This window comes from Miniopterus schreibersii (assembly GCF_964146895.1).
Source record: "Miniopterus schreibersii genome assembly, chromosome: 10".
Taxonomy (NCBI): domain Eukaryota; kingdom Metazoa; phylum Chordata; class Mammalia; order Chiroptera; family Miniopteridae; genus Miniopterus; species Miniopterus schreibersii.
Genome location: NC_138110.1, coordinates 83333449 through 83358976, shown reverse-complemented (window position 1 = coordinate 83358976; position 25528 = coordinate 83333449). Strand labels below are relative to the sequence as shown.

General features: G+C 49.2%; 1 protein-coding gene across 1 annotated transcript in view; it reads right to left on the bottom strand.

Moving 5' to 3' along the window:
* Window positions 1-5859: 5859 nt before the first annotated feature.
* The window catches only part of PARD6G (par-6 family cell polarity regulator gamma), a 57866-nt gene continuing 38197 nt past the window's right edge, over window positions 5860-25528 (bottom strand). The window contains exon 3 of the mRNA XM_081149727.1: window positions 5860-8611. Within this exon, the coding sequence (XP_081005853.1) occupies window positions 7800-8611 (812 nt within the window). The 3' untranslated portion in view covers window positions 5860-7799. The remainder of the gene's footprint in view (window positions 8612-25528) is intronic.

Sequence of the window (25528 nt, the reverse complement as noted above, 5' to 3'; positions counted from 1 at the left end):
GGGCTGCAAGCAGCAAGTCTTCACTGGAGACCCTTCAAACACTAGAAAGACTAAAGGATGTGAAGAAAAGCAGGCAATGGGAGAAGAAAAGTAAGACAATTAGAAAACCCAAGAAAGCATGTCTATAACCACAGAAGACTCAGAAATGTGGGGGAGGGGCCGCAGTCATAGCCCAGGCACCTTCCTGAAGAGGTGGGAGGTCTCACGATGCTATTGTACCGGAGGACAATACAGATACACCTATCGCAGTGCACATTCTTTAAAGGGACTGATAACGGTAATTACCCCTAGGAAATAAACGAAGATAATGATATTTCTACTGTGGGGTGAGAGTGGGGACAGGTGGGTCTCAGAACCTCCACCCTCTGCTGCAGGGCAGGAGCTGGCAGGTCCTCAGGGGCACTGCAGAGGGGAGTGCAGGGCTGGCAGAGGCTTCCTTTCATTTTCTGCTCTTTCCTCACTGTCCTATTTTGTTTCATGTGCATATTTTATTTTGACAAATAAGAGACATGAGAACTATAACCTGGGCAGATTGAAGATGGTGGCGGACTGAGTGGAGGCTACCCTGCCACTCTCCCAGGACCAAACTAGAAGGACAACTAAACTACAGAAAAACCATCCTGAATAACCAACCACAACTGAAGATGAGCTGGAGGGCACCCTCATCACCAAGGAGGAAAAGGGGAGATCGCATAGAGACATGTAGGAAGTGGGGAGGCACCAGAGGGCTGGCTGGGCTCCCACAGGCAGCAGCTGAAGGTCTGGAGGGAGATCTCAGCTGTGGGGGTTCCCACTGAGGACTCTAGGGCCTCAACCCCTGTTGGGGCTCCCCAGCCCAGAGCACCAGACCTGAGACAGGTGCCTACATAACATCTGGCTGTGAAAAGCAGCCACATTTCTATCTGCCAGGGAGAGACGCCTGGAAATGCAGGAACCCCCTTAAAGAGCCAACGCACAAAGTTTTGTGTGCAGCCACTCACCTTGGGCTCCAGCAGAGGGAGGGCAGAGTGCACCGTAGCTGTGTGAGGATAATCTAGGCTGAAGGCACCCCTATGGATTCCTGGGCCAAGCCATTCCCCCAGACTACAGAGGCACACACTTACCTTCCAAGCAGCTTTTGCCTGAGGAGGAAGCAATTGCCCCACCCTGCAAGAAAACCTCTGGCCCTACCCCCCTGGAGTTTCTACAGCATGAGGCTCATTAAGAGAATCAGGTTTATCAGCCTGCAGGCAGAGGCAGGCCTCAGAGTGCTTTGAGTCTTTGCCTGATCTGCTTCTGGACCAGGGCCTTGCAAAAGCAGACTTTAGCGTGCATCTTGGTCCCGTCCAAACACACTCAGCCCCGACAGAGGGGACCTCAAGCTCCAAACAGGGTACTCAAGGCCACTCACAAACACCGTCTGGCATTGGCCTGCACTACAGACCCTCCAAAAGGACAGCTTGTCCTAGCAGGCCTACCTAATATATAGAAACAAATCCAAACAGGCAGCTGTTACGACAAGCTTCAGCTGCTAACTGACCCCAACACAAAACCCTAACACAAAACGTAGCACAAACTTTCACCCTAACACTAAACCTAATCCTGGCATAAACACTAGCCCTAATCCTAACCTTACTCATAGCCCTAACCCTAGCCCTAAACTTAAGCGACAACCTAATCCGATCCCTAACCGTAACCCTGACCCTAACCCTGACCTCTGGACCCTGACCCTAACACTAACCCTAACCCTAACCCCTAACAACCCTAACCCTAACCCCTAACAACCCTAACCCACCCCGACCCCAACCCCTGACCCCGACCCTCACCCTAACCCTAACTCTAGCCCTAGTCCTAGCCCGAACCCAAACCCAAACCAAACCGAACCTCGAACCTGCACCCGAACCTTAACCCCTTCTAACCCTAGCCCACAACATCTTACCCCTAACCCCCTAGCTCTAGCCCTATCCCTAAGCTCCAAGCCTAGCCCTAAGCCCTAAGCCTAAGCGTAACACTGACTTTGAGCCTAAGTTCCTGACCCTTACACCGACCCTGAACCCGACACTGACCCTGATCCCAACCCTGACTCTTACTCTTGACCCTGACCCTTTTCCCTCATCCTTACCCTCACCCTAACCACTAACTTCAACCCCTATCCCTAAACCATAATCCCTAACCCTAATCCTGACCCTAAATCTTGACCCTCTAAACCTTGACCCCTTGACTTCTGACCTTTGACACTTAACCTTAGCCTTTGTCCTGTGGTCCTCTAACCAATGAACTTTTTACCTTTTACTCCTGGCCTTTGACCCTTGGCTTTTGATCCTTAACCCCTGATGCTGAACCTTTGAACTTTACCCTTTACTCTTTGTCCTCTGAAACCAATCCAAACCCTTAACTCATCACATCCCCAACCTCCTGACCCCAATTTCAACTCTAACCTTAACTTTTATCCTGTCTGATTCTCTAAAATTCTAATCTACCTTAAATGGCAAAAAGTATGTCATTACAGTAAATCAGATACAATAAAATGATGCCATGATGACACACAGTAAGCATGAGGTAAACGGTCAAAGGTCAAGGGTCATGGTCAGAGGTCAAGGGTCATAGCGCTGAGCACTATCACAAAAGACAGCTACTATCTAACAGACAGCTTCCTAACCAGGCACTACCACAAGAGGCAGCCATTATCTCAAGAGGAAGCCAGTATTGAGAGGCACGTACTATCACGAGAGGAAGCCAGTATGATGAGAGGCAGGAACTCTCACGAGAGGCAGGAACTGTCGCAAGAGGCAGGAACTATCACGAGAGGCAGGAACTGTCGGGAAAGACAGGCAGTATCGCGAGAGGTGGGCAGTATCGCGAGACAGGAACTATCGTGAGAGGACGCCAGTATCGTGAGAGGCAGGACCTATCGCGAGAGGCGGCCAATATTGAGAGAAGCAGGGACTATCACAAGAGGCAGGAACTATCGTGAGAGGAGGCCAGTATCCCGAGAGGCGGGCACAAAATATGGGCCTCCTTAAAATCTGGAGGAGTTGGAAACAGAGTCAGAGGCATGTAATCCAACTAGTAGAGGCCAAGGGTTAGGGTTAAAGACCCCTGCCCAGCACACCCCTGGCAGATGGGCACCAAGCCTGTATGGGAGCTACTGCAGGGATGGGAGCCTACTACTCCCCGGTGCCTCTCCTCATGCACCCAGCACATTCTGGGTATTGACAGCCCTGTTATTAAAAAGACCTTTATCCTATTGAGACTGTTAACATAAGAAAACATTCAAACCTGTGAAGCTCAATAAAGCGGGGTCTGCCTGTAATCCGGGCATCATCAAAAGACAGTTCAAACAAGGACCCCAAAGTGACTGACTGCTCCCTTTATTTTGGGTCCTAAAGTTATCAGACCACAGGTAAACAGGACAGTGTGCAAAAGAATGATTGTACACAGGCACCCTGAAAAGAGAGGGAGGCGCCTCAGTGAACAAATCAGCTAAGAACCCTACAGTGCTTACAACTAGAAGTTTTCACTCATTTGCTTTTCCTCCCTTTTTTTTCTCCTTACCCAAGGGTATTTTTTCCATTGTTTTTTAGAGAGAGTGATTGCCTCCCACACCTGTCTTGACTGGGGCCAGGGATCGAGCCTGCAACCGAGGTAGGTGCCCTTGACCAGAATCAAAGTCAAGACCCTTCAGTCTACAGACCAGTGCTCTAACCACTGAGCAAAACTGGCCAGGGCCCCCCAATTTTTTTTATTGTGGCGAAATTTACATAAACTTTACCATCTTCCCTGGCCGGCATGGCTTAGCAGTTGAGCATCGACCTATGGTCCAGGAGATCCCAGTTCAATTCCCAGTCAGGGTACATGCCCGGGTTGCGAGCTTGATCCACAGTATGGGGTGTACAGGAGGCAGCCAATCAATGACTCTCTCGTCATTAATGTTTCTATCTCTCTCTCTCCCTTTCCCTTCCTCTCTCTGAAATCAATAAAGACATATTTTTAACATGTTACCATCTTAACTATCTTTAGCACAGCTTAGTAGCACTAAGTATATCCACATGGTTGTACAGCCATCACCACCATCATCTCCAGAATTTCCTCATCTTTGAGTTGCACATCAAATCTGGGGCTGGTCACTCCACACTTGTTTAACCTGCCCCCTGAGGTTCACAATTTTCCTAGCTCTGTGGTCATCAGTAATTTCAAATTCGCCAATGTGACCATGCTTCATCATCACAGTTAGAAACCAGATGACAACTTTATAGCATGGCTTAATAAGAACCTGACGTTTGCCTCTCTTTTCGGTGTTGTTGGTGCTCTTGAGAGTGTCAGCCAGGACATTCACACACCATTGTGACAGCACAGGAAGATGTCTGATTTTGATGAGTCTACGTACCTCACATAAAGGAAATCATGCAGTATGTGTCTTATGGCTTATTTCACTGAGCATAATGGCCTCCAGGTTCATCCATGTGCATGTGTCAGCGTTTCCTCCTTGTTAAGGCTGAATAATGTTCCATTGTGTGGATGGACACATTTTTCTTAGCCATCCACCTGCCCATGGACACCAGGGTTTCTTGCATATTCTGGCTACTGTGGGTAATGCTGCCATGAACATGAACATGGGTGTACAAATGTACTCATGCGCTTTTTACTCATACTCAGTGTCGTAGGTACCAACCAGTATGGCTCAACTATGAAGTACACGTGTCGCAAATAAATGATGTGCAGTAAGGCCCCAGTCACACGTGGGTGATGAGGTTAGGAATGGTTTTCTTCCTTGTGTTTTTCTGTATTTTTGCAAATTTTCCAAAGTTAATGTGTATTCATTTCGTTGTTTAAAAATGTAAGTGGTGCGTCATCTAACAGTGTGACAGTTGGAAAAGTGATTAGATTGAACTGACCGTTGAAGTCACTGTAGAGTTGTTGCTGTCATTGTTGAGGGGCTGCTTGAATGTGCCAAATTTTCTTGGGAGTTCAAGAAGCAGAGAGCAGGTCATCTGGTTGGCTGTTGATCACTCCCAATAGCAAAGTTCTAGGATAATCAAGTAATTAAATGCCCTTATTACCTTTGAAACTTGAGTGTAAGGAAACAAGCAGGACCTTATAGGAACAAGTGCTCCTGCCAAAACCAGCCTCATAAAAGTGTTCTGGAACTGTTTTGTTCCTGCTCTGCTTACACTCACTAAACAAAAAGGCTGCAGGTATGGACTTTGCAGCATTTCCAGGATGTTCACAGAGGTGAAGATGCCCCCATGGCTCCCCCACCCTGCCCCAGGAGTCGAGGGTTGGAGACTGTCTGGGGAGGTGGACAAGCAAGGGGACAGAAGACAGAAGAAAAAAAAATTCTGTCTAGACACATATTTAATGTTTGTTGAAAAAAAGCCTCATCAAATCTGGCAAGTTTGAAAAATTCTATCTGCCAGGCCCAGTCACACCCCCTGCACTGCCTCTGGAGATGGGATTGCCAGTGACACTTTCTCCCGCCTCTTCCCTGAAATTAACATTATGATTTATTCTACATATATTCTCCATATATATATGTGCAAGCCTCTGTCTGATGCTAGAGATGAAGCAGTAATCTATGGAGCCCCCAACCCTAAGTTGTAACTTGTGCTATGTCTGTACTGCAGGATCAGGGAGTTCAGAACCAGAAGACGTATGATCAGAGCCCGAGAAGCTGACAAGTTCTTGCCATAATTTTGCTGAGTAGATACACTTGATATTACTCACATGGCAGTATGTCTGTATACTTGCATCATACATACAAGACCCATGACAGGCACATGGTAAGTGTTCCAGGCATCCTACCTGAGCTATAAGTTTATCTCTGCTTTTTGTTAGCACTGATGTTGTCTCTGTTATTTAGAACACAACTGAAGAATACCATTAAAAGCAAAGAAAATGCTTTTATTCTTTGATATATAAAACCAAGAAAACTTTAACATGTAATACAATATTGTTTGCTTCTTTAAGAAAATGGCAGAAGTATAGACCTGGGTAGAAAAATACAACCAAGCAGTTATTCCAAGCAGTTCATAACTCCTAAAATTCTGAATAGCGTACAAATCTGAGTAAGCCTCTTTTTTTCTTTAAAAAAATTATTCACATTTGCTTAACAACTTAAAACATGGTAAGGAATATAACTTCCTTTCTTGGTTACAGACCCAGTTATTCAACAAGATACTCTTGAACCAGCAATAACTTAGTAAAAGAACATTTCCTTTGTGGTAGTAAGTTAGCATTAGAGTTTTGGTTCTATAATACTTGTCCTAGGAAGAAAAAAAAAAGAAAAAAAACTTCTGACTGCAGGGGCGCTAAACGAGATGCTCGTACAGTTCACTGGAGCTCATAAATTTAGAAGTGTGTGCACTTTCACTAAGACCTCAAAGGGGGTGTGTCTTTGGTCTTCCCTGTGACTAGGAATAAAATGGATAGAGAGACTGGCATTCAAATAAAAAAAATCAAAGATAGGTGCAGGGACCAACTAAGCAATAAAAGCTATTTTTGAACAATAAATACTTTCTGCACAAAAGAAAAATAATTTGCTTTTCACTTAAGTTCAGAAAAAATGAAAAGTGAGATATAGTTTTCCATTATCAGACTTACTGACATCCATGAAGGCAGGACAGTTCTGCCAATAACCAGCAGGGGGTGCTGGGCCACAGGAGAAGCAGCTGCATTGAAAGGCAACCTAAAAAAATATTTTTACCTGTATTTATATGAAAGCTTTATTTGGTCAAAGTTTAGTTCTCAAAATATAACTGTAACATTTTCTCCTCAACATCAATTCAAACAGAATATACACTTCATATAAAATTTCATTGGTATAAACATTCAAAATTACTAAATATGTAAATATTGCTAGAAGATCAAAGGGAAGCGACAACGAATTTAATCTGTGTTTAAAATCATTAAGTTTCATATAACTTGTTATTTTAAAATGGAGATAACAGACTTATATGCACAAATGTCTATGAGCTTTTTCAAAGGCCTGTCTGGAGGTGTGGTAGGGTTGTCTATCATTTCTGTGGAAATGTTTCAAAAATTGTGCTCAGAGTCAATGGAGGGGTGGAAAAGACTGGTTTTTATCTTCGAGTAAATACTGGCTTTTGATCACAAATGGCACTGCTGAGCAGAGCCCTCAGGGTGTCCCATGCCCCACAGCAGGTCCTCAGGAGAGCTCTTTCCCCAGTGAGCTCTGAGGGTTCAGCACCCATTTGGCTATTTGAAATAGGACTATAAACAATGACTATTTGAAATTTGTCCTCTACATTCATACCTATTACAGGTGTGGTGCACCTGTTCTTAAAAACCAGTCTCTACCTTCTCCACACGTACCTTCTTCACAGCGTCCCGTCCACCAGAAGGATCTGCGCACGAAACAGAGAAGCCACGGTGCCAACAAGCAGGTGTGTTTGCATGGCTGAAGTTAAAAACATGAATCTGTCCTTTTAAAAAGTAATTTTAAAGCTTCGTTTAAAAAAATAAAGTCTTTTTTAAATTTAAAAATGAAGTATTTTCTACACTTGGTCAGAAAATACAAAGGCCCTGGACCTACAACCGGCCTGGTGTGCGTGCGCGTGCACTTTGTTTGTGCAGAAATTTATAAAAATAAGACAGTATTTTTATTGTCTGTCCTTGAGTTGAAACATAGAGTAAGGTTGTGGAAGAAAAGGGAGGGATAAATAAAAACACAGGAGGAGGGGTGACGTATACAATTATTTTCTTTTTTTAAAATGAGCACAAACTCGGGAAGTGGAGGGGGCTGGTCCCTGCCCCGGACTGCGCCGGCGCTCGGCCGGGCCGGGATGCTCGGGGCCGCCCGCCTACAGGGTGACGGCCGGCCCGTGCTCCTCCACCCCGCCCGGGGGCAGCGCCAGGCTGTGCCGGGGGTCGGAGCGCAGCGAGCTCAGCAGCCGGCGCACGCTGCCCTCGCGACCGGGGCCGTGCAGTCCGGGCGCCGGGCCCGCGCCGTTGACCCGCGCGAGGCTGCCCGGCGGCCGTGGGCCCGGCCGCGGCTCCAGGCCGCCCTCGAGCACGACGTCGAGCTCCTCGTCGCTCTCCATGTCGTCGGGGGCGAGGCCGGGCGGCGCGGCGGCCTGCAGGCTGTGGCGGCTGGCCGCGCTGTCCGAGGAGCGGCCCGAGCTGCCGGACGCGCGGCCGCCGCGCAGCACGTTGTTCCGCTGGTTGGCCGGCTTGACCGTGACGATGAGGTTGTGGCTGTTGGCGATCATCATGTCCGTGACCTGGTCCAGCGTCTTCCCCGCCACCTCGATGCCGTTCACCTCCAGCACCTCGTCGTCCACCGCCAGGAGCCCCGTGCTCTCGGCCAGGCCGCCGGGCACCATGCGCGAGATGAAGATGCCCGGCACCTTCTCCAGCCCCTGCGGCGCCACCCGCACGCTCGTGCCGTCGCGGATGTAGAAGCCCAGCGGCTTCTGGCAGCCGTGCCGGTACAGCCGCACGCGCCGGTGCGTCTCGGGCAGGATGTCCACGTCGATGATGGAGGACACAGGCCGGAAGTCGTGCGGGAGCCCGATGTGCAGGTGCGGGCGCCGGCGGGGCCCCTCCTCCCGCAACGCCAGCGCCTTCTTGCGCCGCGACAGCGAGCCGGTGGCCAGGCCGTGCTCGGCCTCCTCTGGAAGAGAAGACAGACGTCAGGACGGAGGCGCCGGCCAGGAAGCCGTCGGACGCGCTCGGACCGCGCCGTCTGCGGCCCACCTTCCGGCCGCCTCGCCCACACCTCGGGGCCCCGCGAAGTGGAGCTGACCGCCGGCTCACTGTGCCCCAGGTCCCCGCCCCGGGAAGGACAAACAGCCTGCGGACGGGCAGCCTTCCTGGCCCCGCTGCGCTGGCCCCGCTGGTCGCCAGGCCGGGCAAGTGCAGCCGCTCCCGACAGTTACCTTTCCGCAAACCTCCACCCCGACCCGCGGCAGCCAATGGGACGGTGGAAGGTGAGGGTAGTAAAAGGGCCCCGCAGTAAAAGAATGCACAATGGACGGAAGGGCGGGAGGCCCGTCGGGATTCCGGGAGGACGGCAGAGCGGGAGCAAGAGAGCTCTCCCAGCAGGACGACTGCAGGGACAGTCCATCTGACGTCACCGCCCGTCTGACGTCACCGCCTGGGGACTCTGGAGTCTGCACCCAAGGTCGGCAACCTCCAGAGAGCAGCGGGACAGACGCGGAAAATCATTCTGGAAAATCCCGTCGGCTGGCACCGCAGCGGCGGCCCCGGCCCGCCCGCCCTGGCCGGCGGCTGCGCGGTGCCCTCGGAGCAGCCTGCGCGCGGCGGGACCAGCGCGGCCAAAAACTCCCAACACCGGAGTCGGCGCTGGCGGCGAAGCCGCTTCCGGCTGAAGAGCCGAGGACGAGGCGTGGGCAGCCCTGCTGCCGCCGCCCCAGGTAGCAAGCGCCCCCCCCCCCCCCCACACACACACACACACGGGCTCGCGTGGCCCAAAAGGTTGCAGGTTCAGTGCCTGGTCAGGCACATACCCAGGTTGCCCGTTCTATCCCTGTGCATATGGGAGGCGGCCAGTCCATGTTTCTCTCGCTCTCATTTAAAAAAATACACACACACACAAAAATAAAAAACTACTACACATAGAGGAAAATTAGAAAGTGATAATATATCTCCAGGGAATGGCTCAGAAAAGGCCTCAGGAGACATTATGGTTACATCTCAGGCTGATCCTAGGCACAGAGAGAACCTTTGAAAACTTATTTTAAAATAACTTAAAAAAAACACAGCAAACCCCAGGGAACGGGGAGAATCTAATTTCTAGAGTTAAGTTATTAGACCAACTGTCCAGTGTTCAATAAAAAAATAAAATAAAATAAAAACAAGATAGTCAAAGCAACAGGAGAGAATGCCCCATTAAGAAACAAAAAAAAACCCCAGAAACTATCTCTGAAAAGACAGGACAAGAGTGTGTGAACAAAATGGAAATATCAGTAAGTGATAGAAAACCTAAGAGGAAACCAGATAGAAATTCTGGAGCTGAAAGGTACAGTAAGTGAAATGAAAACTTCACAAGAGGGGTTGAAAGGCAGCTTTGAACGAGCAAAAGAAGGAACCAATGAACTTAAGATAGGACAGTGCAAATTATTATTGCTGAGAAACCAAAAGAAAAAAATTGGAGAAAAGTGAATCCACAGCACTTCAGGGACCAGTGGGACACCACAAAGCACACTGTAAACAGTAATAAAGCAGAACCCCTTTCAAATGGAGCTGGAGCTGCCCTCCTAGAGAAGCTGCCTTGCACATCTTAATGCTTCAAATCTTTGGATGTTAAGGGCAAAATAACCTTGGACTGGGCCTAAACAACCTTGAGCCCCCCCAAAAAATGTTTGCAAAGATAACAAGAAAACAGTTATTATGACAACTAGATTGATGACTACCAGACTGAAAATTTAAAACATTATTTAGATTTGGCGTCACTATGTTACGTTATCTGCATCTATAGAAATGCCTTCCTTTTATGGATATAATTGCGTCCCTTCCCTTTCTCATAAATACCCACTGCCTTTGTCTCCTAACCAAAACACTGTTTGGGCTTCTGCCTGAATCAGTGCTTCCTGAATAGTTGTGCTTACTGATCTCAAATAAACATGTGTTTGCTTCTCATTTTGAAAGGCCTTTTATTTTTAGGTTAACAAAACCAACTTCTGCATCATAGAGTTCTGGAAGAAGAGAAAGAGGTGAAGAGAATATTTGAAGAAATATTTGAAGAAATATTCTTCCCAAATTGGATAAAATGCATGAATATAAACATCCAAGAAGCCAGTGAACTCGAAGTAAAATGAAGTCAAAGAGACCCAAACCAAGACACATTACAATCAAAATTTCAAAAGACAAAGACAGAGAATATTGAAAGCAGCAAGAAAGAAGAGAGTCATCCCATACAAGGGAGCCTCAGTAAGATTATCTGCAAATTTCTCAGCAGAAAATTTGGAGAAGGCAGAGGGCTGATACAGTCAAAGTGCTAAAAGAAAAAGAACTGTCAACCAAGAATCTTATATCCAGCTATACTGTGAGAAATCAAGATATTTCCAGATAAACAAAATCTGAGAAGTGCCCTGGCTGGTGTGGCTCAGTGGTACACAGCAATAGTGAAAGACTAAAAGCTGTTCCTCTAAGATCAAGAATAAGACACGGATGTCCACTTTCACCTCTTCTGTTCAACATAGTACTGGACAGTCTAGCCAGAGCAGTTAGACAAGAAAAAGAAATAAAAGGCACAAAAAAGGGAGAAAAAGAAGTGAAATTCTCTCTATTTTCAGATACGATCCTATACATAGAAAATCCTAAAGACTCAACAAAAAGTTCTTAGATCTAATAAAAGAATTCAGCAAAGTAACAGGATACAAAGTCAACACACAAAAAGCAGCTGTACCCCGGCCAGCAGGGCTCAGCAGTTGAGCATCAGCCTAGGATCCAGGAGATTCCATCCCCTGTCAGGGCACATGCCCAGGTTGTGGGCTCGACCCCCAGTCAGGGACATGCAGGAGGATCAGTGACTCTCATCACTGATGTTTCTCTCTCTCTCCCTCTCCCTTCCTCTCTCTGAAATCAATAAAGACATACTTTTTTTAAGAAAGCAGTTGGATTTCTATACACCAGGAAGGAACAATTTGAAAAGAAAATTACCAGACTGAAGTAAACATTTTCTCATGTCAGAAAAACAGCCTGTTTGGTTTCTTTCTTTTTTATTTTTTTATACTATGCTTCTCTTTTTTTTTGACATGAGGCTCTTTAAGAAAAGCATTGGGAGCAGATGGAGGAGGTTTATGGGGCAGGAGATGAGGGCTGTCCACACAGAACCACTGGGCAGGAGGAGCCACCCTGGAGGTGCACTCGCACGGTGTAGCCACACTCGCGGGTCTGTGCTCTACATGTTCAGTCCTGTGGAAACTGCTGCATCCAAGACTCTGCCCTGTTTGGCGTGGAGGCCATCTCTGTTGCTTTGCTAATGAAAAACCTGACAAGGGTGCTATTTCTTCTCCACGTCCCCATGTTTTGCCAAAGGCTGACCATTTCTCTGATAGGTGCCCTGCAGCAGTCATCGCGAGAACAGCTCACGGGCACCCACAAAACAGTCTGTGTATCAACACTGGCATTTCCTCATTCATGAGTCCGTGAGACAAGAGATTGATCGATTGAAAAGAAATAAACCACCACAGAAAGCATGAATGGGAAAGTTGGGTAAGAGAAAAGAAAAAATGGGAGGAATGATTTGAGAATAATCATGGGAACTGCCAAGAGAATGCCCTCGAATTCATATAAACAAGGAAATTTCTCCTGGGTCAGTTCCCTCCAGAAAGGTATTAATACTTCCCTTACTTTGCAGGAACCTAGCACATGCCCTCCCCGGGGTCCACATCTGTCCTGCTCAGATCTGAGATAGAAAAAGACCCACGGGCAGCTGGGTTTTGCACTTCAGTGAGCAGGCTCACCACCTGAGCTTTCTCCTGGGGACTGCAGAACACTGGTCACAGCTCCAGAAAGGACTTCACAGACAAAATAAATTCCATGTGCAAAACAGAAATTCAGGCAGCGTGAAGCCGAGGCCACTGGCAAGCCCTCATCCAGGCACAAGCTGAAAGCCAGGACACCTGGGCGTGAGGAGGACCCTGTCCTTGGAGCCAGGATCCTATACCAGCCTTCAGCTGATTGATCGATGAATTTATTACACCATCAACTACATTATCATCTCTTTTTAGTTCTCACCCAAGGATGTGTTCTTATTGATTTAAGAGAGAGAGGAAGGGAGCGGGGAAAAGGGAAAATCATAGATGAAGGAGAGCAACAGCGACTAGTTGCCCTCTGTACACACCCAACAGGGGACTGGACATACAACCTGGGTATGTCCCTGACTGGGAATTGAACCTGAGACCTTTTGGTGTATGGGATGATGCTCTAACCAACTGAGCCACACTGGCAGAGCAAATTACCATTTTGTATTCCACGCTGATATCACAAGGTCCAGAAGGACTTCTGAAATAAGGTGATTTTTTTAAAATTATACTGGTAACATATGAACATATTCTGCTCTGCTCTGCTCTGCTCTGCTCTGCTCTGCTCTGCTCTGCAGACGTGCCCCCAATGGGTGGATCTATCGGGACCTTTCCACACATTCACGGGGCACACTATGGCTACCTGTGCTTTCATTCCCTTGATTTCCAATGCTGAAGACTGACCAGGGTCTGTTCCCGGCCAGCACACAGCCTCTGTGCTCAGCACATGCTCACTGAGCTCCTACTGGTGTCAGGCCCTGTGACTTTAGCGACACAGAGATGAGTTAGAGATAATCTGTCCTGAAGAAACCATGAAGCTACTAGAAGAGAGAGACCCAGACATAATTTTAAATGACACTGTTTGGAAAACTCTGTAAGAAGAGTATGTTCTGGACTTGATGGCAACAGAGAGGGTGGGGCATCCTGCCTTGGTTCCACAGGACTCACCTCCCTCTAGCTATAAGGATGAGCCAAATGGAGTGACAGAGGCTGGTTAATAGTAATAGGACAGACAAAGACAGAGCCACACAAACATTAACTAAAGGAAAGCATGAGGCGCTCCACTGACATCAGATAAACTAGACTTCAGGCAAAGGGGCTGAGAGGAACAGGGACAGGGAGGGACACACAGCGACAAAACCTAACCCACCACATTATCAGAACAATGTGCAAGTTATGTGAAGCAAAACTAACAAACTAAAAAGACAAGCAAAGCCCTGAAGAGCTGAAAAGAGAAACAGACCCACGGTTGCAGTTGGAGATGCCGACCCTCCTCTCAAAAACTCACAGAACAAGTTTGCAGAGAATCAGCAACACACTCGACAGTAGTCAACCAACAGGACCCAGCAGACACGTCAGAACAGCCAACAACAGTGGGACACGCATTCGAGTGCCTGTGGAATGTAGACATGAGAGACCATATCCTGGGCCACACACAGCTCAACAAATCCTTGAAATCACACCCAGTGTGTTCTGAGAGCATGCTTGTGAATCATGAGATCAACCTAAAATCAATACCAGAGAGACCACAGGGAAATCTCCAAACACTCAGGAAATAATCTGCACACTTGTAAATAATCTGAGTCCAAAGGAAGGCTCCAAGGAAGAAACCACACTCACCTGGATGGACACGAACCGTGGCCAAGGGAGCTGGGCTGACAGGCACTGGGGGGGGGGCGCGCAATACATCAGAGGAGAGGGAAAGTCAAGTCAGTAATCTAGGCCCTGACCTTGGAAACCTAGAAAACGAGCAAAATGAGCCCAAGAGAAACAGAGGAAGGAAACTGTAAAGATAAACAGTGACTCAATAAAACTGAAAAAGACCAGAGAAAATCAACGAAGCTGACAGCTGGGTTGTTCTGCTGCAATGGGACGGGGCCAGAGCTGGGGTCCTGGGCCATGTCCCATCTCTGCTGCCCCCGTACCCAGCTCTGCGGGGGCCTGTCTTCCACCTGCCTCACACGCTACAACACCAAGTCCAAACCACTGCAGGCGTACCTGGTCCCTTTCCTGGAATCCAGATCCTTCAACTTCAAGGGAACTCCCTCCATGACACATTCTCTTCTTGTCTAAAGGGCCACAGCTTACCACTTCCATCTCAGTGTTTCTGTGGGGTCCACACTGCTCTTCCCTGCTGTCCTGCCTGAGTGTCGTGTCCAGAGCAGGGCTCACCATCGGGTCCGGGGCCGCCTCGGACCCTCAGAGAGGAAGAAATACCAGGGAGCCTCAGGTGCCCATTTGACAACAACATACAATCCCAGCCAACTGCCCATTTTAATACTCGCTTGTAAGTGGTGTTGAATTGCTAACCTCTAGGAAGTTGCCAGAACGTACTGTCATTTATCATTTCCACTTATTTCCAGAGTGACAAACCTACCACTTTGTCCCCATCTGGGCCTGTAAACAAAGGTTGTGGCACTTGGTTTGTATTTTTCCTTCTGAAATGAAGGCAGAGACACCCACAATGCTACCTGACACACAGCCTGGCTCCCCAAGGCTAATGGACAGGTTGGTGAAGACCATGTGCCAGCCACCACACCAATGACTGTGTTCCTGCTCCGTCCAGCCCCAAATGAAGCCAGTGAGTGTCTCTCAACGGGAGTCCTGGCCCCATGTCCCAGGAAACCCCACTTCATTGTGCCAACGAGGCAGCACAGTCTGGGGGCGTCAGCTGCTGATCTCAGCGGCCCACGTCCTGTGGGACATCAGGACTTCTCGTCCTGGTGGGAACATCTGGAATTAGATTTTTTTGAGAAGGGCAGAAAGCTGGCAGGAAGGCCGGGGAGCCGTGTGGGCGGGTGAATGATCAGAGCCCCCAGGCTGGCACTCTCGGCCTAGGATGACAAAGCAGGTCAGGGAAACAGCGGAGTCTCCCATGTCCTTACTTTCTACCAATTCGCACACGGAAATATTAGTGATTTCTGATATTTGCCTAATTATAAGTCAGAATGTAACTATAATCAAAACCAGCCCTTACTTTTAAATGCTAAGCTACCTTTTTTTTTTGCTCAAAATACTAACTCCATCCAGCAACTATATCTGCATGGAGGTAGCAGTCTGAGCTCCTCAATCATCCTATCAACCTGACTTTTTGGTACACAATTTTGATTTTGAAACTCTTCTTTGACCCACATGTTATTTATACACTGTAGTTTTCAACACGAAGACAGTTAATCTGTTTTAAAGGGTAAAATATTCTACCTGTACCAGATAAATATTTGAAGCTGAATGTTGGCAGTTATCAGACTAAATGCACATACGTACACACACCTCCCTGTCCATTAGAATCTCATGACTTCAGCAGTTTATTGTAAGCAATTAATGTCAACCTCCCGTCTCGGCATGACCCCAGAACCTCCCTTCCAACGTAAGAAAACATGCAACTGCTTGGTAGAAGCTTATTATTTGAAAACAGTATTTTCAGTTTTCCACTAAATGGCCTCAAGTAGAGACTATCAGAAAAGTGGGGGAGACACTTGTGGATTTTAGCCTGTTCTTACAGCTACAGATCACTTGTGGTTTATAAAGCATGTCTCCAGTTTCTCGGGGGTCAAAGCAACACAAGCCCAGCAGACCAGGTGCCCAGGTGCTGGGGCTGACCGCCCAGGCCCAACGGTGCCACAGCCATGTGCACAGCAGGGACGTGAGCTTTGTTCCTGCTGCCTGTCACCCTTATCCATCCCTGAGGCGCGGAGACTGGAGGATAAGAGGAGGTGGGGCTGGAGCTCAGTCCCTCGTCCACACCTCGTGCCTCCCTTCTTTAGGGACCCCACGAATGCAACCACTGGAAGGCCCAACACACTGGCGCCCCTAACATCTGGACTTCATCATGCAGGCTAAAATGACCGTTCCTATGTGTCCAGCAACCCTGATTCATCGAACTAAACGTCCAAGGGAGTCATAGCAAATGGGAAGCTGGCCCAAAGTGTTGCCGTGCTGGGCGCTTGTTGTTTCAGTAAAAGACATGGTCAATCATAACACAGAAAAGACAGCTACTACTGGGACCCTAGTGTGCTGGGAATCTCGTGTCCTCCTGGCTAGTCTGGGAAACTCAGTGGGAGAGGACCCAAGACAAGTGTGCTCAGGGCACTTTTGAGGTGCTGCTTTGTAAGTGGACTGATGCTTCTCCCTGACCTTGCAACAGAGCAAGGTGGGCTGAAATGCAGAACCAGGGGACAACTTCAACCCCCCAACAGTTTTCTTAGTTGAGGCAGTAACATTGACTACTAACATTTTCTAAGTTGGAAAAGAGTTTCTTAAACTGAAAGGTGAACAAGTCTAGGCATCTGTCAGAGTAGGTGCCTCAGAGGTGGCGACAGGTGGACAGCCTGGTGAGGAGGAGGGACAGTGACCATGACTCCAGCTGTTCTACCGTGATGATGGGTGGGGTCAGCTACTCGGACTCCGGATGAAAGTGTGAAGGTGTGAAGGTGCACGGTGCCCTCCTGGTCCACCCAGGGCGGGAGGTGCCAGGAAGGAAGTGGCAGGTCAACCTGAACTAGCAGCACCTGGGCTGCATCACCAGCGCTGCACACACAGCTCACCTGCCGCTGTCTACACAGGAGCCCTGCGTGTGCACTGTACTCGTCAAAAATTCCCAACTTTCCTAAAAACAAAATTTCTTCTAAAGAATGTCTCATTCCTAATATTCAAACTTTGGTTCCTAAAATAGCTTTTTACAAGAGCAAAATCGTCACAACTTCTCTATCAAGCACTCTTTACATCTTGTTTTTTCACAAAGTAAACAATTTGGACAGGTACCTATTGTTTAGGCAAATGTCCACCCACCCTCTCCCCATCCTGTTTCCCACCTCCACTCCAATTAAATGATATTTTCTTCTCTATTTCCAACATCAGCAGCAGGAGAAACAGAAGCCAGCCCGTGTAGAGCATGGCACCACAGGTCCATGTCCTCACTCAGGCTCACATGACACAAGGGAACTCCCCTGTGAAAAAGTGCTTCTTAGAATCATCTTCACTTTGAAAACCTAAAATGTCACAGCGTCCTAGGACCAGCTGACCGGCAACCTGATGGATGCTGACTTGCCCTCTCACAGTGGGAGCTTCCCCTAGGGATCAATTCCTAAAAGACACACCAGCCAAGCAAGTCCAGCAAACGAGAGTAAGATGGCCATGCACCATCGGAACCACGGAAGGCCCAGGACGAGACACCTCTGATAACCCAGCTTTTCCCACCAACATTTGCTCAGAAATCATTCTGCTCTACGATACTTTTAAAGACTCATGAGATCCCAATAGATGGACCTGCCTGAATTTATTTAACCTCAACCTTGCAGCTGCACTTTTGCTTTGATTTTTCTTTTTAATCTTACAAACGGCAGTAAGGCTGCTATGCGAATCTCAGGCGGGCTGCGACCAGCTCTGACTGTGGAATTGCTGGGTCAGCCAATGAGAACGTCGCAGGGACTCTTGGTGTCATATGACATGACCACAGCCATGGTCATATGTCTCACTCAACCAGGCATCTCAGTGACAACATGAAAACAAACAGGAGAAAGCACCATCCACAGAGCTGAAACGTGCAATTACAGGCGTGGTCGTGCGCACACAGCAACTGTCAGACCACAAAGGAGTGGCTCGGAGCAGAGACTCAGCAGAAATGACAGAGAGCCAGCCTTTGTGCAGAAGGGTGGCAAACCGTGGCCATGGCACCCTCCTCGGTGTCAGGGTGCGCAGGGCAGGGGGCAGGTGCTCCACCCACACACTTGATTCTTGGAGCAGAAATGGCAGCGCAGGGCAGAGAACCCGATCAGTCCAAAGGGCGGCTGTGGGAGGAGAGGGCGTCACAGGCATCCGCTTCCACCTGACAGGCTGGCCCTGCCGCTGACCATACCCATCCTCTCCTCCCAGGAGCAGCTAACAGACTTCACAGCATCAGGAAGAGAAGAGCTTCCTAATCAGCCAAACTTGGCATCAAGGTCACAAGATGAGAGGCAGGGAGCCCATCCCACCTGGTCACCTGGGAGAATCATCGAGGCCAAGTACCACAGGAAGTGAGCACGTAAATGGCTGCTGGCTTCAAAGCAAGGGAATTCTAGAAATAAAAAGGGGGGCTGTTTGCCACGGTCTGTGATGCAAACCACATGGGACCTGAGCGCTCCCACCAGAGACTAGAATCAGCCTTCAACACAGCCGCTGCAAACATCTGCTCTAGTCTCAGCTTGTCCAGGGCAGGCAGACCACACAGCTCCCCTTCCTACACCTGAGCGAACATGCAGACACACGCCAACCTTCTGGAAGGACTGCTCAACTGGATCGAAGCAGGTCAGGACAAGACTTCACTCTCACCGACTCCAGCGATGTCAACACTATCGAGTCTGCCACGGAAGTCGGAAAACAACATGTGCCACATTTGACAAAGGAATGCAAGACTCCCAGCAGTTCTCTCCCCAAACTTTGTCTTGAAGCCTTAAGCTATCTCCTTACTCTATAGGCCCCTGAGGCCCCCAAAGGTGCAGTGCTCACAACGAACTCCCAGAGGGCCATGCAGCCTCCTCACCCAGCTCCTCGTATCTGTGGGATGGAGGGCACTGTTCTTTGGGGATGTAGGTGTGAGATCAGGATGGCACTCTGAGGAGGCAGGCTGGTCAGGTTCTCCCGTCTTTCACAAGCACAGTCCCTTCAGGTGTGCTGCCCCTGAGTCTGGAGGTGTCTTCATGGGATGTCTCACTGCGCACACAGGCCCATGCATCGCAGGAAGTGACTACATGTGCTCCAAGTATCTGCACCGTGGTTGCTTTTATCAGGGATGGTTCCAGATTCAAAGAAAGTCTAATGAACGTTTTTATGAAATGACTCAAACTGAATGCAGATACAACATAGGGTAGCAAGTCCACTGGGACCTCTAGTACAGCTCCAAGGACAAAGGGAATGTGTAATAAGCAGCTCTTAGCTGAAAACTGCAGGGCTGGGCAGATCACCTAACCATTCATCTGTCCTTTCCTGACCTGAGGGCAGGTGCTCCATCCTGAGCCCTCTGCAGACATCTCCCTGTGGTCCCCCGAACTGACTCAGCCCACTCCCGAATCAAGGACTTGGCTGGGGCGGCGATCACATGGCTCAGGCCATGTACTTCTAAATGCTCACCTCACTCTAGCCCTGAGCAAATACTGATCGCTTTCTCTCTAGATCTGCAATTATGGACAATTCATAGAAGTGGAATCGTACACTGTGGCCTTTTGTGTCTGACTTCTTTCACTTAGCACAGTATTTTTAAGGTTCATGTTGCAGCATCTATCAGCACTTCATTCCTCTTTATGGCCGAATAGTTTCCATCATGTAGATGGACACATTCTGTTTATCACATATTCCTGATGGACATGTGAGGTGTTTCCACTTTTTGTCTATTGTAAATAACGCTGCTATGAAAATCCGCGAACAAGGTTTGTGTGTGTTCCTTTCTGTTGGGTAGATACACAGCACTGGAACTGCTGGGCCCATGGTAGCTGTCTGTCTGTCTCAGGTATCCCCACCAGCAGTGTCTGAGGGTCCGAGTTCTCACAGCCTCAACATTTGTTTTCATCTGTATTTCATGTTTTCATGTGCATATTGGCCATTTGTGTATCGCTTGGGAGGACTATCTATTCATGTCCTTTGCCCATTTTCAGTTGTGCTATGAGTGCTTTTTTATATATTCTAGATATAAGTTCTTATATATGACTTGAAACTTTTTCTATACTCTGGGTTGTCTTTTCATTTTATTTAAGTGTCTTTTGACACCCAAAAGTTTTAAATTTTGATGAAATCCAATTTACCTAGATTTTCTTTCAATTCCTGTGCTTTCGGTGTTATATTTAGGAAACCATCCCCTAATCCAAGGTCATGTCCCTGTGCATTTCTAAGTAAAGTAACAAACAAAAGTAGCTGTGGCCTGGTTTTAAAAAAAAAACAAAAACATAACACCCTGTGCTTGGGGTCTGGTCTCATGAGATCCTCCTGTCTGCCCTGGACAAGCGGCCCTGCCCAAAATAGCAGGCATTAGGAGATGTAGCCCGGAACCAGCGTGATGTAAAAATGAACAAACCAAGCGCTCAGTGAGGACAGTCCTAATTTAAAAAATTAAGTCCCGTCAAGTTCAGCTACCAGTTTCCCCAACTTCGTACGAGCGGGATACACGCCTGGAAGTATGTTGCTCTGGGTTAGGAGTCTGTCACGGAGAAGAAAAGATGCCACCACACACGCCCACAGAAGTGGCACCTGCTGGGCAGGGTGGCTGACCCTGGGCAGACACCACCTGCAAGAGGAGGAGAAGGCACAGACCTATCTTCAGGTTTTCTGTTAAAAGTTTCTTCAAACAACAATCCTTCCTGAAAGCCCCTCAAAGTAAGAATAAAGTCAACTCTGACTGCTCTGGGTGCTTAGCAGCATTCCAGGACACACCCTTCCAGCCCAGCATCCCCCCAGGTCCACAGATAAGGGGCAGACACAGGCCCAGCAGCTACTCCCAGGGGACTTTCCTGAGCCTCGAGAGCCCAAGTCAGCTGAGCACACCCCTGCTGGAAGCTGGGCCCAGATCAGAACTTCCCACCCCCTTCCTCTTGGCCCTCCCAGTCCTTGAGGCCAATGACACCTTCCTTCAACAGATGAGGAAACTGAGGCCAGAGGCCACTAGTGCTGGGTAACAGGACTACCAGGTGCAGCAGCTACTGCATTGTGCTGGATGCAGGAGGAAAACCTCAAGAGGCATGTGCTTCTCTGTTAAAATGAAGTTGTCATCGGAAAACGCACATCACCTTTGCTCACTTGTCACTCATCTCCACAACATACAAAGAAAGCACTCAAATCCATGTGTTGGGAGCAGAATGTAAAGAGATTGGATCAAATGGTTTAAACAAGCAAAACAGAAAGAAAATGCCCCAATAACCTGTCCCTTCCGAGTAACAGTCTAGTGCACACTTCCCCACACTGTTTAGTGCAACCAAAACACATGTGTCAGTCAGGGTTCTCCACAGACACAGAACCAACGGGAGATACACAGATGAATACAACAGATTTGTCACGGGAACCAACTCAGGCAGTTATGTAGCCCGAGTCCCCAGATCTGCCGCATGCAAGCTGGAGAGCCAGAAGCTTCGATGTCCAAAGGCTGGAGGACCAGACGCGCAGCTCAAGGAAAGAGAGGATCCCCCCTCACCTGTGTGTTCCGTGCAGGCCCTCGACAGACTGGATGCGGCCCACCGTCGGGTGTACTCTGTCTGCTGGCTGAAATGCTAACTCTCCTGAAAACAGCCTCCCCCACACCTAGAAGTCATGTCGCGACAGCCATCTGGGCACCCGTCAGGCCAGTCAAGTTGGCACATGAAATTAGCCATCAAAACATCCCATACAGATACAAAAAGAATAACTGTTTAATAACTGTTTTGTTGCAGAATTGGGGACATACAAGGTTACCTCCAGCTGCTATAACAAAACAGCACAGATGGGTGGTTTTAACAACAGACATTCACCTCTTGCAGTTCTGGAGGCTGGAGGCTGCTCTCAGGGCACCAGGTGCTGGGGCTGGGCGAGGCCTCCCCCTGGCTGCAGGTGGCTGTGTCTTCACTGTGATAGCCAGTGAGACGGGCTCTTTCTCTTCCTCTGAGGACACAGCCCTGTTAGATCTCTTTCAACCTTAAATACCCCCTAAAGACCCTCACACTGGTGTTAGGGCTTCCCCATGTAGATTGTGGGCACAACTCAGTGCCCTGTACTGCACTTGCTGTTACAGCCACCTCTTCACTTTCCGTGTCAGGACAGGGCTCCCAGCTGTGACAGCCGTCAAGGGCACACTATGCTTCTGATGGGCTCTCTCTGGAGTGGGGCTGCTGGGCTTTGGGTCAACATACAGGACAAGACATTCTCAGGCCTCCTTCAGTGAAGGCTCTGCAGGCTTCTCTAACTCCAATGACTCCAACTGCCCACCAGCCCCAGCAACCCACTGTAATGACATTCTGTTCAGAGGACAATAAATCCCGAGAGACTTCCTGGAGGAGGCGTGTTGGAAGGAGAGGAGAGGCTTGTTGATTTACGCCCAGGGTCTGTGGTAAGGACTGGCCCAGGGTGGAGGAGGGGAGAAGTCATGACAAAGAGAGAAAGTTGGGAGGAGATCAAAGGGGATGGAGGGGAGCTAAAGGACACTTCTCAAAACTATCAGAATTCGCGTTTTAACTGGAAAGTACTGGTAACAGGAATATGTGAAAGAGGAGGGAATAGTGGATACAGGGACAGGTGACAACATAAACTCAAGCAGATACTTGGCCAGTCTTAAAGTACGTGCATATGTGCCTTTCAACCAAGATTTTCCTAATTTCTCCACCTGGAAAAGTTCAACACACTGAGAAAAGACTGATGGATGTGCCCATATATTAAGTTTAAACTTAGAATGTATTTTCCAGAACCAGTCACCCTACTTATAATGTGTATTTCCTACTCTCTTCAAAACTGAAAATAAAGCCACCCCAAACACCAAACCAGCAGCTGCTATGGGATCTCAGCTCCATGGGCCTCAGCCTGGAGGAGGGCTCAGCACTTACGGGGCCAGCCTTCCAGGTCTCTGCTGCTGCGAGGCCCTAAAGAAGGTAGCCCAGCCATGGGCACCCTGGGAGGCACTCAGGAGGCCGGGTCACAGGCAAGACTGTTCAGGTAAGTAGCCCTTCCCTAGCCCTAAAACCAGAGGAAACACACGGGATAGATTGCAGTCCCGTGAAACAGCGCATGTTGCCAAAGAGGGGAAGCAGTGACTATTTTGTGTTCAATTTTACCAGATAGAGTGCTGTGCTCTGTTCCTAAAAAAAAAACCACAGGAGCCCACAGTCCTGAGGAATGGTGGGAAATCTGACAAGGTGGGCAGAGTGTACCAATGTGTGACGTCCTGCAACAGCTTTGTTGTACGTCACCATTGGGGGAAACGGCAAATGCACAGGGATCTGTGGATTATTTCTGACAACTGTAATCTTCTAAAAGAAAATCTCAATAAAAACCCCACCCCAGCAAAGGGTGGTTCCCTTGCCCACTGGGGACAAGGGCAGAAACTTCTGCCTCTGGCTGAGGCACTTACAAACTTTGTGACTTTGAGGCCAAGTCCTCCCTGAGCTCGCTGAGGCTATGAGCACAGCTCCAAGGCTCCAGCTTCCCAGCCTTGGAACTCCCACTGGCTGCACTCAGGCAGGAAGACTTCTCCACAGCCTTCTGTTCTCTGGGATGCAGAGATGAGCACAGGCACAGAGAGCCTACAGGGAGCTCCCAGAATTCCTCACGTGTCCTGCTGGCTGGCGGGCCCCGCACTGCACACTCTCTGGTCATGGGCCATGGTCCCTCTAGGGCTGGCCCACCTCAGGACAGCGATTCTCAAGGGACTAGAGGGGGGAGCACTGAGTTTGAAGGCACATCACCTTCAGCACAACCCTCCTATCATGGTCCTTTTAGGAAACCAAGGAGAGTATCTCCACAACACAGGCGCTAAAAACCAAAGTCAACAAATGCAAGTGGAGGGAGACAACCCTGGTGAGGGGGACGTGGGGGCTGCTGGGGGCTGGCTGTTCTCTGCTGCTCAGAAAGAATGTGAACCAAAGACGACAGGGTGGGAAGACACCGTTTCAGGGGCACCTGGAGCTGCCCTGACTTCCCTGATTGTCCTTCCCTAAGCCCACCCTGTCCTCTCACATACAGGACCATGTGGACTCCAATGCAGCCCAAGGTTTCATTTCATCTGCACCTCGACCTGGAAGCAGTGCCAGTGGGAAGGGGAGGGGCCAACCTGAGCAGACAGTGGATGAGTAACATGCAAGTCCACAGAACAAGAGAGCTAACCCTCCAATTTCCTACAGTTTTGCAAGAGCCACCAAGGGTAGGACTTCTCGCCAAACCTCCAGGCACTGTGCCCACGGCCAGGCCCACAGGGCGTGGCCCCCTCGCCTGTAAGGGGAGGGCTGAGAGGATGCCTGCAGTCACATTTTTTAGCCAGAGGGGAACACTTTTACTCAGTAATCCCAGGAGCTGAAATCACTCAGGTGTGTCTCAGTGAAGCAGACTCAGACACAGAGTGAGGCCAGGGCAGGGTGAAATCACCTGCAACGAGGCTGGCATGCCCCAAAGTGCAGCAACACGCCTCCTGCCCACTCCACCCATGAGGAAAACATTCCTTTCCTTACAGGGCCATGTCCTGGTACCACTAGCAGCTGAGAGTGGGGCTCTGTGATGATCCTGGTACAACAAGATTCCAACAGTAAGGTTCTGTGATGGTCCTGGTACAACCAATATTAGGGACTGGGGTTCTGCGATGGTTCTGGTATACTCTGCAGCTAAGAGTCAGGGCTCTATGAGGTTTTGGTAGAATCAGCAGCTAAGAACCAGGATCCCTACGGCTGTGGGTTCAGCCATGCCCCAGCCTTGCAGGCTCACTGTGCCCTACATAGCTGCCTGACCCGGAGGCAGAGGTCTAACTGGAGTGCCCACTGTGTCTCTGGCTGCAATAAAAGTCCAGTGTGCTGCAGAGGAGGGCTGCGGATCACTATGAGTCCCCAGATAAAGGACAGGAAGACTGGCCTGTTGAGTATAGTGAGGGCCTTGAGCTCTGTCTGCTCTGGACGGTAGAGTCCTGGCAGCCCCACTAACCAGAGGCTGGGGCAGGGTGTGGCCAGTGAAGCTGGGTGACTGTAGGCAGGGACAGGCAGCATGGCCCACAGTGCAGCACTCGCTCCGTTTCTGGGGGAGCAACTCCCCCTGCACGGCTCCCAGCAGTCCTGAGAGCGAGGACACCCACCTGAACCACAGCCTGTGCCCGGCTGCCCTGGGCACTCCCTGAACTGATCAGACCAGACTGAGGATGTGGCCCAGTACACAGTGTCCCTGTTCTTCCCAGTCCCTGTGATGTTAACTACAGCAGAGCTGGGAGCCACCCGATGGCTAGGGCCTGCACTACCCTCAGAGCTTCCAGAAGGACCATTGCAATTTTAAACTTACTCGTCTCTGTCACACCAGTGACAGGTGCTCAGAGTGATTTAAGAAGTGGGTCTGGCCCAGCTCCTGCTATCACTTGCCCA